Source organism: Ammospiza nelsoni, chromosome 8, assembly GCF_027579445.1.
Source record: "Ammospiza nelsoni isolate bAmmNel1 chromosome 8, bAmmNel1.pri, whole genome shotgun sequence".
NCBI lineage: Eukaryota > Metazoa > Chordata > Aves > Passeriformes > Passerellidae > Ammospiza > Ammospiza nelsoni.
Window position 1 is genome coordinate 29,983,253 of NC_080640.1, and position 13,085 is coordinate 29,996,337.

At 44.6% G+C, this 13,085-nt stretch overlaps 2 protein-coding genes across 4 annotated transcripts in view; one reads left to right on the forward strand and one right to left on the reverse strand.

Annotated features, from left to right (window-relative positions):
• Window positions 1-3,855, reverse strand: part of JMJD1C (jumonji domain containing 1C) — a 159,178-nt gene extending 155,323 nt beyond the window's left edge. Inside the window, exon 1 of one of the 2 annotated variants that reach the window (XM_059476569.1) lies at window positions 3,672-3,855. In XM_059476569.1, the coding sequence (XP_059332552.1) occupies window positions 3,672-3,812 (141 nt within the window). In that variant the 5' untranslated portion in view covers window positions 3,813-3,855. The remainder of the gene's footprint in view (window positions 1-3,671) is intronic. The other variant, XM_059476571.1, reaches the window with a different exon arrangement.
• Window positions 3,856-12,102: 8,247 nt separating this feature from the next.
• Window positions 12,103-13,085, forward strand: part of REEP3 (receptor accessory protein 3) — a 47,750-nt gene continuing 46,767 nt past the window's right edge. The window contains exon 1 of one of the 2 annotated variants that reach the window (XM_059476663.1): window positions 12,103-12,176. The gene's annotated coding sequence lies outside the window, so the exon portion shown is untranslated. The remainder of the gene's footprint in view (window positions 12,177-13,085) is intronic. The other variant, XM_059476662.1, reaches the window with a different exon arrangement.

Genomic DNA, 13,085 nt, shown 5'->3' on the forward strand with positions numbered 1-13,085 from the left:
ATGAAACACACACACACACAAACACATATATCAAACTTCTGTCCTTGCTTTGATTTTTAAACAAATGCTTTACATGCAACAACAATGTCCAAGAAAGATCAAGAGGTCTAACTTACAAAGCTCAGACCATGAAAAGCAGCAAGAAAACTCCTGGATTGGATTTTCTACATTGCACACATTATACCTGTGTGGCAGGTGTTTACAACATCTGTAGCATTACAGGACGACTAAGAAAGAGGCACAGCTTCCAAATCCCGGCATGGAGGGTCTCGTGTAATGGCAAGAGCATTCATATTGCAGATCAACAGCACCCACAACCAGTGCCAGCTGTTCTCACCATATTCCCCACTAGTGGTGAATTAATAAAAAAGCTGAGGAAGGCAAAATTTTTTAGAAAGCAGTGGGAGAAAATATACTTTGATAGTGTTCTCTTTCTTTGTAAAGCAATACATTATAAATGAGATCTTTCATATCAGCTATATTACACTCATGAAAAGTATAAGGAAAGAGTTATTTAATATACTTTTTACTTTATTTAGTACACTAATGGAGTAGGGGAGACCTAGCAAGAGGAAAATACTAGAAAATTGAGTTCTTTTCTGCTTTTTCCTACCAGGACAATAACTATGAAAATAATAATTAATTTATCTATAAAAATACAATCATGAAACGAATTTAGCAGCATATGAAAACTGGCCTCTTGATTTCCCTGCTCAAAGGTGGAGAGCAGCTAGTCCAGCCTTCAGGTCTGGAGTTCCTGATTTAATGAGTAGTTCTGTTTACAGCAGAACTAATGAAGCTCAGGTTCCTCTGGATTTGCTCCTATAAACCCTGTGGCCCCTTAACATGAATTACCTCAGTTGCCTCTAAACTTGCCCATGTCTCCTTGAGCTCCTGCATCCCATAAAACTCCCCATTTGTCCATATATTCCCACAGGCACACACTGAGGCTTGCTCTCACACTTCCATTAATGCTCAGCTCTTTGTCATGCCCTTAAACCCACCTTCTCATTCCATGACCTATGTCTGAATGGTGTGAGACAGACAGACAGACAGACAGCCTGTGCTGCAGCTGCTCTCAGGCTGGGTGCACGCTGGCTGGCCAGCTGGAGATTGCCTGGACAACACCAAATGCCATGACCTCCTTGCTTTTATGGTTTTTTGGGGAGAGCGTTCTCAGATATCAATTTTCACAGACTAGGGGAAGGCAGTCTTTCCCAAACATCTCCCTGCTCTTAAACTGGTTGAAATTGACTGAGGGGTTCACACTTACTCAGGAAGAAAAGACACAAAGTCAATGCAAATAGCACTGCCTTCCAAAGCCAGGATTAGGAGGTAACTCAGTCCCAGCCAGCTGCAATTCACATTGAAATGCCCACTGCTCCCTCCTCCTCTCCTGTGGTTCAGGGCAGCTTCTGCAATTCTCATTCATCCACTCCGTTCTGGTGGGACCAGGAAAACGCGAAATTGATAAAAAGTCAATTTCAACATTTTTATACCGCACCCTGTGGACAGCAATGAAACTGTCAACAAGAATTACTGCTCCACTCGAGTGACAGGGAGCAGAAGGTCTGCAGCTATTCAGATGGGATGGCCACCTCCAAACAACAGCCATGGAAGGATAAGGGCAGTGGTTACTCCAGCTAGGATAGCACACGTAGGACAGAGATAACAGAAAAACATCCTTTTCCTCGGCTGGGGGCAGGGCAGGAGGATCATCACTTATCAAATAAATATCGACTAACAAGAAGCTAATGTTCATTATAAATGCAGAAAGACAGTCCAACCTGCAGAAACTACCTGTTGCTTAAAGAAACCTTATCATTTTTTCCTCTATCCACTTCTTTGTGCTTTGGGGCCAGAGAACACATAACACAAACCCCAAATGCGGCACTTTAGAGAGGGCAATGATGTTCCAGTACTACTGCACCTCTTTAGACCTAGAAATTATTTTCAAGACCTCACAGAGCTTCCAGCACTCCTAGGTGACTGGGAGCGTATGTACATAGCATAATGCAGTGCTGTGCAGCTCTCCTGAACACCAGAAAGAATATGGCCACGTTAGCACTGCACTGCACCCAGGCTGAAATGCTGGAGCATCCATCCTGCTGCTCAGGTACTTTGGAGCTATGCAAATGGTGCTCCACTACAACACACAAGCACACCCTTAGTCATCGTGCCTCAAAAACCAGCTGAAACGTGACAGTTCTTCCTTAAACTACCAAGGATTGTAGCAGAAAGAGCATCTGAAGAGAAAAACAGACACCAAAGTCAAGAAGAGGAACAAGTTTTTACAATCGGCAGCATGCATTTAACAAAACAGACACAGCCCCTGAAATGCCTTTCTCTCTTTATGTCAGCTCTGCCCCTAGAGTTTACAAATTATGGCTCTGACTTGTAAATGTTAGTAAATACCTCCTCAAACCTTACTCAGTGTTTCCATAACTGTATATAGATTCTAGAGACTGCCCTGCAAGAAAAACATCCAAAATAGGTTCTAAAAATAAAGTGTTCTAGACGATTCTCACATATAGCCAAAGGCTGAAAACACAAACCATTTCATAAAGAAGGGCATGAACTTGAATTATGAGATTGAATCCAAGGGCTCCGTGGATTATAGCTGGAGAATGGGAAAAAATCCAGAACACCATGCCAAAAAAAAAAAAAAAAGAAAAAAAAACAAAAACAACCAAACAACCAAGAAAACTAGCCCAGAATATAGCAAAAAAGTAGCATCTCAAGTCCACTTTCTGTTTTTGAAACAAAGCCTAAAGTCTGGAACGAACAAAAACAAGAGTTCTTAATTCTGTGGTTCACACTTGGAACTAAGCAATCGATAGTCTCTAATACCAGGCAATTGTCTGCCTGATGAGTTTGTAAAAAAGGCAACATTCCACCCCGATCAGTGCCGGGCTGTGAACGCCTCCCCCTTGCCAGCAGCAATATGGATTGCCCAGCGCAGTCCGGTGATTCCTTTTTTCAGCCTACGTAATGCCCATTTACATAGTCGTGATATTTTTAAATGTGTTTCCAGAAGCACTAAATGACATAAAAACATGGCAGGAGACAAGCACAGAGGTAACACAGCACTCCTGTGACTGCGGAATTCACGAACAATATAACGCCGAAGTCCGGAGAGCACAATAAAACTCCATTTTCCAGATTATGCATTCAGAACACCAACCCAAGGAAACCTGGCCGTGTTTCCCCCCCACAGCGAGAGTGTGTCTGAGCACAACAGAGCACACACATATCCTGGCTCCTTCGCTAACCTACACGCACATTCCTACACCCCTTAGGAAAACACTGACAGCGGGCATGAAAGGAAGGGAAACAATGACATTCTTTTAATAACAGCGTTCACCAGCGCGCCGGACCCAGTCGGACAGTGCTACGCGGCGGCAATTCCTGCATTCCCCTGGATCAGCCGCATTCTCCCCCGCTGCTCCGGGGGCAGCCCGATTGTCCCCCGCTGGCCAGGCCGGGCACCGGCCCTGTCGCCCCGCGGGCCGGGGCACGGAGCGGCCGCGCACGCCGCGAGGATCCGCACCTGGCGCCAGCCGTGACCCCCGGCTCCACGTCACTGTGCCCGGCCGGGCGCGGGGCCGTGTCACGCCGGGCCCGCCGCCCCCCGCCGCAGCCCCCGAGCCGGCCCGAGCCGCGGCTCTTACCGCCAGGTCGGGGCTGTGCGAGTCCCGCTGGGACACGGCGCGGATGACCCCAGCCCGCCAGCGCCCGCTCTCCGGCGGTTCCTCGCCGCCCAGGCACAGGAACCGCTTCCCCACCAGCTCCGGCCGCGTCTCCACCGCCATGGCCGCCGCCGCGCAGGCACCGCACCAGCCGCCGAGCCCGCTGCTCTAGGGGCCGCGCATGGCGGGCGTGGGGCGGGGACGGGCGCGGGGCTCTCGGGCTCGCAGCGGCGGGAGGGTCGGAGCCCCTCGGCCGCGCCGCCGCCGCCACAGCCCGACACAAACAGCGAGCGAGGGGCGGGGGCGGGCCGGGGGTGCGCGCGCCCTCCCTCACCTCCTCCCTCCCTCGCTCCCGCGCGCGCCCGCCCGCCGCGCTGCGGCCCCGACCACTCCGCCCACGCAGCCCCACTGCCATGGAGACCGACGCCGCGCGACGTCTCCCTCCGCCAGGCAGCGCGGGGCTAGCGGCCGCCCCGCGGCAAAGAGTCCGCGGGCGCCGGGGTGGCACCGGGACCCCGCGGGGGCGCGTCCCGTCGCCCCCTGCCCAGCCCCGGCCGGGGCAGCACGACCCTCACCTGCCCCCGCGGAGCCCCCCGAGAGCAGCCCCGCGGTGATCGGACACTGGCGGTGTACCCGCTCCCTGCCTCCGGTGCCACGGCGACAGCTCGGGCACGGCCTCTCCGGGGTTCTTCCCTCGATGGAAGAAGCGCTGTCCGTCCTCCGCGGGCTCGCCCACACCCTGCTCAAGGCGCACCACTCCGAGACCTCATTAATGCGCATAAATGTGCGAAGGCGGGGTACCGGGAAGATGGAACCAGGCTCTCCCCGGTGGCACCAGGCGATAGGACACAAGCGACAGGCAAGGTGTGGCTGTGATGCACTGCAAGTTCCACCAGAAGAAAAGAAAGAACTTCTTCACTGTGCTAATGACACTGGAACAGATTGTCCGGGGAGGGTGCAGTCTGCCTCGCTGGAGATACTCTGGACCTGCCTGGACAGAACCCTGCTAAGCAGGGAGGTTGGACCAGTGCTCCCCTGTGGTCCCTTCGAGCCTGACCCATTCTGTGATTCTGTGGGAGCCCAGGCTGGCAAGGTACCCCAAGAGCCAGGCATCAGCACGCTGCTGTCCCAGCCCTGCAGGGTTTGGGAGAGGCAGGAGCAGGTCAGGCTCCTGCAGCACCTTCTCCCTGAAGTCAATCTGTTGGGGAGTTCCACAAAGACACCCATCCAATACATTCACCTTCCCCTAATGCAGACGACAGAACTCCCCGGGAATGCAATGTCAGTTTAATCCCTCAGAGGCTTTCAGGGACACAACACTTCGGCTCCAGAAGGCACTGTTGAGTTCTGCTGGATGCCAGCAAACAGTGCATATCCAAGAAGTGAGCTCAGAGACCCACAGGAGCTGAGAGCAGCTGAGCAGCCGTGCAGCCACATTCTGGAGCAGGGGCTCTGGGTTTGTTGTTCTTTCCATGGCTCCTGTAGCCATGCTGTGGCAATGCCATGTTTGCATTGAAAGAGTTTTTCCTTCACGTTATCTGGAGGTGTAGCTTTCCTGAACTTCTGCCTGCCTTTACTGGTTTGCTTGCCCTCAAGAGAGCAGGTTAATGATCTCTCATCTAGCACTAAAAGCAAATTTGAATAGTGCATTTTTGAAAAATAGATTATGAGGTGAAAGCCATAAATCAAGATTGCCAGCTTCTCACATTCCTGTATATTTTAGTGAAACAAATAACTTCTGGTACAAGAGAAGTTAATTAACAGAAAACAAACAAAAAAAAAAAGAAACCAATTCATCATTCACCATGACAAGTTTGTTCACAGGATTAGAATAATTTACAAGACATAACATTTATAATGGAACCTATAGATGCCTGGCATCCCAGTCTGCAATGGATGGAGCTGTGCTCTTTAGAAGCTGCAATGGATGGAGCTGTGCTCTTTAGAAGCACAACCATAATGCATTTGAGCTAAATGAAATCTTTATTCATGTTCCAAGGTAATGCTACAACCAACAAAAGTGTACTGCAGTCTTACAGAAAGAACAAAAATTATGTAAGTACTGGGCAGTTATCCATAAAGGGAATAAGAAGAAGTTACAAAACTGATTAAATAAATATTAATAATATCAAAGTTCCTGTATTCATTCCCTCTTGTTTAATCAAAGAGTAATTTCAGATATTATTGAACTCTACAATTAAATGACATTAATGTGCAATAAAACAAAATATACCCCAAAATGCCAATTTACATGCCTCTAATAGACTGAACTTGTGAATTTATCACAGAATAACAAACTGTTAAGAATCAAATATTTTTAATTTGTTCCAAAAATTCATTTCAAGGCGCTGACACTAGAATAATGTTTTAGTATAGATTAGAATTCACAGAAGGCTATTGTTCAATGCAGAACCATTTTATAGTTGTTAATCACCTGAAAATATCAGTAAGATCAAATACCATTGACATTTAGGTGGCAATTCCCATGGTTAGCTCTCAGTTCCCAGATGCCAGGTGAGATGGGCAGGGTTTGCCCTGTTCCCCACAACACCACTGAGCAGGACCAGGGAAAGCCTTGACATATTGCAGGGCAGCTCCACTCCCCAGCAACCCACACCTCAGCTCTTCTTTCATTTATTCATCTTGGAGCAGCTTTTTTAACCCATAGGTGCTTCAGGAAGGTCAAAATTACTATGTTCAGGTGGATCAGCATACAAGACCCACAGATTGCTGGACATTTTCCACCTCCAGCAACTTATTTTCTTGGTCTCTCTTTGCTTACCCATTTCATCTTTGCTGCTTCCTTCTGTCCTTGTTTCTCTGTGAAGAAATTAGGAGAGCACTAAATGCTCAGGATATGAGTAAATCGACTAGAAATCAACTCAGAACCTGTGTCTTCAACAAAACAAAGTCATGGTGCTGTGGGCCAAGGCCTGAAAATAGCTTAGACATGAACTTTTTAAACAGTCTGTGCCCTATCACACTCCAGTAGGATTTCTTCCTTTTTCAGAAGCCTTTGCAAGCATCAAACCAATACATTAACTCCCCTTTCAAAGCAACACCTCCCTTATTTGATTGATAAATATTAAGGAATATTTGAACTGAAAAGTCAAAATTCACAGGATTTAAAGGATTAGGGATGTTATGAATTGATGTATCTTCTGAAAAAAGTGGTGTAAGGAAGCCTCTTCTTGTAGATTACTCTGAAAAGACCAGAGGAATCATCCTCCTGGAGCTCAGGAGCAACACCCAGAGCCAGATACCCATAGGCAACAACAAAATAGAGCTGACACCTTCAGGCTGGAGAAGTCCACCAAAGAATAAAGCAAAAGAGCTCTAGGCTGAGCCCCAGGGAAGAAGAGCTTCTCTTGGGAAATTGACTGTGGACAAACTTACCTCTTTTTCCCTGAAAGTACACACATTGGTTAGGTGCAAAATCAAGATATTTACTGAGAGCTTTTTTCTAACTTCTTGGTTGAAATGAAGCACAGACTGTACTAGTAGTAATTGCACCTTCTCCATACAGATAAATTACATATTTAGAAATTATTATTTCCATTTTACAGGAAGAAAAATGGAGAGAAAAAGACGAAATGACTTGTCAGTGTCACAGCTCTTAAGCAGAATTAATACTGAACTAATTCTTTCTCAAATATGTGCTATATACTTCTAGATCTATCTTACCTTTCCTTAGGACCACCAGTTTCTTCTGAATTTATAATTCCTTGGAAATTTGGAAAGCCACATTTAATGTTTTCCAGTGTTCCGCAGCAGAAAATTAAGCATCTACATTTAACAGGCTGGTTTAAGAGTTTTGTAACTTTAAAATTCATAGCCAAGAGAAAACAAATTCTTCATCAAACATCAGTTATTTCTGATACAAAGCCAATTTTTGATTTCCAAGTGTCTTCTACAGAGAGTCCATGGGCTTTTCTTAACACATCCTCCTTGAAAGCACAGTTATTTGAGTTGTGAGGAAGTCCTTGAACACTGAATGGGACATAGAATCAGTGAGAAGGTGTGATTCTTTAAAGACAGCTATTTAATGTAGATGCAAAGGCTGCATTGAACACCTGGAGGCACAAAAGTGAAAGAGAGTAAAAGTTGTGGTTTGTGGCATTACCTCCCCAGCTCTACCACTAACATCCTGTGTGGTGATCTATTGCATCTCCAGCTGTCTACAGTCACTCTCCATCTGGGTCTGTCAACTGACCACTCCTAATATTTTCCTGTCTCTTGGCTTTCACAGTTGTAAAAAAGCTGCAAATTTTCTGCTATATTTACACTGGAGGTGAATAGAGCACCCCACCGTGTCCAGGTTTCATCCTCAGGACTTCTTTAATACCATTCCAGCTGTTGCTACAGCACACAAAGGAGGAAGATTTAAGTTAACTGCATTTGTGAATCATTCCAACCATATCTGCAAAAGAAAACATTGTCTTTCACAGGGTGCCACTCCATCAATACTGACAACAGCAAGGAGCTCTACTGAGCCTCCATGTGATGTTTCACAGTCAATTTATAGCCTAGAACAGATGAACACAACATATTCCTATTCCAGCATTTCCTTCTGTTCCAGCTAATGAGATGGCACCAAAAAAAAAGGTTGAACATTTTGAATAAACACAGCCTTCAATACATTCTCTTCCTCAGAAGCTTGCTGACATCTTAAGATATCAATCTATCCCTGTACAACCCCTGGCCTCCTTAACCACTGCCTTACACTTGAGGCAGCAAACAGAACTCCTGGGAACCCCACATCTGATTTAAATACACACTGAGCCCGATGAGGTTGCAGAGGTGGGTTCTGCTCAGACCTGGAGCTGCTGGGATGTGCTCACCCCTTGACCCTGCCCCGGGGTTGGCCGACTCCCTCCTGCTGGGGATGGCATCACCTTCAAGCGCTTTTTAAATGCAGCCTGAGGGTAAATCACCATTAGACCAGCACTACACCTTGGTGTAGGACAAACAGACCCTCCTCCTGCTGATGGGTTTACATCCTGTAGAGGTAAAATGCAGAGGGTGGGGGAACATCACAAGGCTTTCAGTCTCCACCTTTCCTTGAATACTTAAGGATTTAATTCCTAAGGTGAAACTGCATGGCCCTGCTTTGGCCTTATCAGATAATGTCTCCATCTAAAACAACTTGTTTGAATTTGTTTGGAGGAAAACGTTCTCAGTTTCTTCAAAGCACAGATGGAAGATGCCATTTCTACTGGTCACTCAACCCAGGTGCAAGCATTAAGAGCAAGGATGATGCACAGCAGCACTGGTATGATATTTTTGTGGCCTTCTGGCAATATTAAATTTCCACTCAAGTTTCTTTCCTGCTTTTCATCTTGCTGCTGATGCCAGCCTGAGGCTTGGTTCTTCTCAAGAATCAGACTGAGCTTTAGGCATATCAGTCAGCCCGTAACAGCTCTCCCTCAGCATACACTGTAATGCCCAGAAAGCAGAACAAGAACTGAGAACAAAGTTTTATTTAGCTGAGGGGATCCACCTACAGAACAAAACACCAGAAGAGACCGAGCTTACTCAGAACCTGAGCAGCCTCAGCACTGCTGATGGTACTCCTGAAAAGGCCTGGCTTACCTTAGGCTGCTCCCAGCTACAATGCTCCTTTCTGTTATCAATCACTCACACGGAAAACCTGAACCCAATCACCCTTTAAATTAGTTAATCACCTTCCCATGCACCTTTGCTTCTAGTGGTGCTTCCTCCCCACTCACACCTAAGCTGTATAAAGGTCAGTCAGTAAGGCTTTTTCTGCTGTTGGGGTATTATCAACTGGAAAGATAGGTGAGTGTGTGGAAGTGTGAGCTTCTCTCACATGGGCTCCTGGGGCAGCAGCTTTGTGCATTATCTTGTGTGTATTTTTTACCTAAGGTTAAGTGCTTGGCTCTTGGTATCTCTGTGCTTTTACAATTAGTGGCTTTTGAAGGTTAGCAGATGGGTAGTACTAAAAAGAAAATCCCCGAGATCACAGCCATGTTAAGGCAGTTATTGCTTCTATGTCAGACTTGTATCTCAGTTTTAAGATGTACTAAAGTTTCCCAGAGTATTGTAGAGGAATATCTGTGTTGGATGAAAGGTGTTTAAGTAGCTCATTTCATGAGTAGATACTGTTACTGATAAAAAGAGCAGGGTATATTCAACACCGAAGTAAATTCACAGATCTTCTTTGAATTAACTGGGAGGTGGGTTGAGTTCTTATCCTCACTGAAGATCACTAGGATATTGTGTAGCAAAGATAAAAGAAAGGAAAACGTACAACTATATCTGGCTGGAGTTTTCTGCCTCCTGAGTTGTTAAAGGTCTCCACAGCACCCCACAAATACTGCACTGAAGTACTTGGAATAGAACTTGTCTGATCTTATTACTGTTCCGTACATAAATTTCTTAATATTTATTTTAAAGCTTATGATGTATTTAAAAAAAAAAACTATTAAGAGTTGTACTGGTGCTGCAGTGCAGGAAGCTTCCTCCCTTCTGAAGCTCTAGCTTCTCTATGATTTGTGTTGGGGTGGTGCCCCCTTCAAAAGCAGGAGCTCCTGTTAACAGCACCTTTGGACTGAATTTGCTTGAATGCTGGTATTGGTTATCCTCATATAACTAAAAAAGGTGATGGTTATGGTAAGGAAATGGCTTGCAATGCTGCTCTACAATATGCACAATAAGAAACAAATGGGAGACTTTGGGCTTTAGGAAAGGTCTAAAGCTGAGGTAAGAAAAGCTGATTTCAGCTACCATTGAAGTGTACTAGATGGGGAATATGACAATGTTTCAGCTTTAGAAAAGGTCTAAAGCTGAAGTAAGAAACAGCTGATTTCAGCTACCACTAAAGTGTACTAGATGGGGAATATGACAACATTCCTTATGCTTGTCTGGGGAAGAGAAGATCTTAATAGGAAGATGGTTGGGCCTTTCTGAAAATGAGGTAGGAAAAAAAGCTCTTAAGGGCATAAGAAAAAAAATAGTTACTTTTTGAGATTTCCATAACATCTTTTCTCAGCTTCATTTACTACTCTGCTATCCAAATTCCTTTGCATTTTCTTAATGCAATTGCAGTATTTCCCCTATATCTTTATCTCACCAAGTATAATTGTTTGCCAGTTTTGTCTAAAACAGTAACAATGCATACCACATGGTAAGCACTCTTTTAACAAATTTGTCTGGTGAATATTTTTATGCCATGCTTGTTCTTTCTTCCTGCCAGCAAATTGTCTGCCAATTGGCTTAGAACTGACACACAGGTTTCTTTCCTGTATTCCAGCTGCCTGTCTTGTTGAGTTTTTGTATCAGGAAAGGATAACAAATTAGTGTCAGCTGTGTTCTGCAATTAGTAATAGCTATTATTTAACAATATTTATCTCTTTGGTAAGGGTTAGGTCTTTATATTTCATAGTGTTGTCTGGCACAGGGTGTAAACAAATTATGTTACTGATTCTGTGCTGATCAAGCAGTGGTACTTTTGTATTTTTCCTGGCACTGTTATCCCAATTAAAGCTATCACAAATTTTGTACTCAGCCAGTAACTTCTTTGATTAATTTCCTGTTCTCATTAGAAGTGTTCCAGGGTCTGTCTGTCACATTTGTTCAGGCGACATTTGAAATTGACCCTATAAAGGCAATTGATTTAAGTCTGCCCTTACTGCCAGAACTGTAATGAAACATCACCTCTTATAATGACAATCTGAAAAGGCACAAACCTACATAAGCATAGAGATGAGAGGGGACTTGCATGTCTTCTTGGCTTTAAGAGCAGTAGATTGTTTGGCTGTTGCTGTGTCACTTAACTGAATGAGAAGGTTGTCCTGGAGTCATGAACTGGCTGAGGCTGAAAGGAACCTCTGGACATTGTCTGCTCTGACCCCTCCCTGCTCAGAGCAGGGCCACCTACAGCAGGCTCCTTGGGGCTAAGTCCAGCCAAGCTTTAAATATTTCCTCAAGGCTGGAGACTTGAGTCTCTCTGTGCAATCTATCATAGTGGAAAAAGTATTTTCTTAAGTTCAAATGGAATTTCCTGTATTTCAGCCTGTGCTCATTGCCTCTTGCCCTTTCCCTGGGCACCACTGCAAAAAGGTGGCTCCTCTGTTTTGCCTTTGAAAAAAGGTTTCAGCAACCATTTGTATAAATGGTAGCTATTTATTTTATATAAATTCCAGCTATTTGTATAAATAACACCCTGATTAGTACTAAATGTGTATTACACTTGTTATTCATTTTTGTGGCACCAAAGGAATCCAAATCTCTCCCTAAGTTACCTTCCACAGATTCCCATTACAGAAGTGTTGGGACCTGCTTCCTACATTTGTGTCCTTGCTGTTGCTCCTGCAGTGCCTACTGGAAAAGGTGGAAGCAGAAATTGGTTCCTCTTGCCCAGTTGTCTGAAGTTCAGCAGAAAATGTTTGTCTTCAGTAAATAAACTCCGAATGCAAGCACCAGCTACTCTAGTGTACCAACCAGGGAGATGTTTTTCTCATTGAGGTAAGTCCCAATTGCAGGTAAAACTTAGAAAAGCATGAACTCTGTAGCTGAAGCACTACTGACAGTAAACATGACTGTATGGGGAAAAACAGCTTTGGAAAGGATTAGTGGAGAAAGATGTGCTTAGTCCTCAGTAGTTGCATTGCTGTTGTTCCCAGGGTGACTGATGCTCAACCACATTTTGTATCATTATTTTCCTGTTGCATATGACTTTTGAACCTGAAACTTCTACTCAGAGAAATTACTATTTTTGAATTTTTATCTATACAGGAACTTATCTGGTCCTGTCCCATACTATTTTGTAGTATGATATGCAGGAATCCAAAGGAACAATTACTTTAGCATGTGCAAATTTTTAATATTAAAAAATACTCAAAATACAAGACCTGCTGAAGACATTTTAGTAAAGTATGTACAGGTGTTTCCATGCACTGTGCACGCACTGTACAGGTCTGCAGAAGACCTGCCTCCTTTCAGTGAGTGTTCTGAGGATGGGCTTGCTCTTGCTGTTGGGTCCTAAACCAAGAACCTACTGGGTCCCAGCAGGAGGACTGTGCCACCCTTTCTATGTTTAGATACTGATCCTACTTTCAGAATATGAAACCAAAATACCTATCTTAAATATCAGAAGTAGCTTAAGTGAGGCAAAATTAAAGTAACTTAAAGTAAATTAAAGGTGAAATTAAAGTAACTGAAGATATATCTTCTTCTCTTGGTGCTCTATATCCCTCCTCCCTTTCATCTTTTCACTTTTGATCAAAATGATGCTCCTAGAACTTTGTTTTGGCATTACTAAGTTGCAGCAGTAGCTACCTGTAAATATTCATTATTTGACCATACCTTAAAAAGATGACCCCAAATTACAAAACAAGTTGCAACTGTAATCATGAGAATATATTATGCAGAATA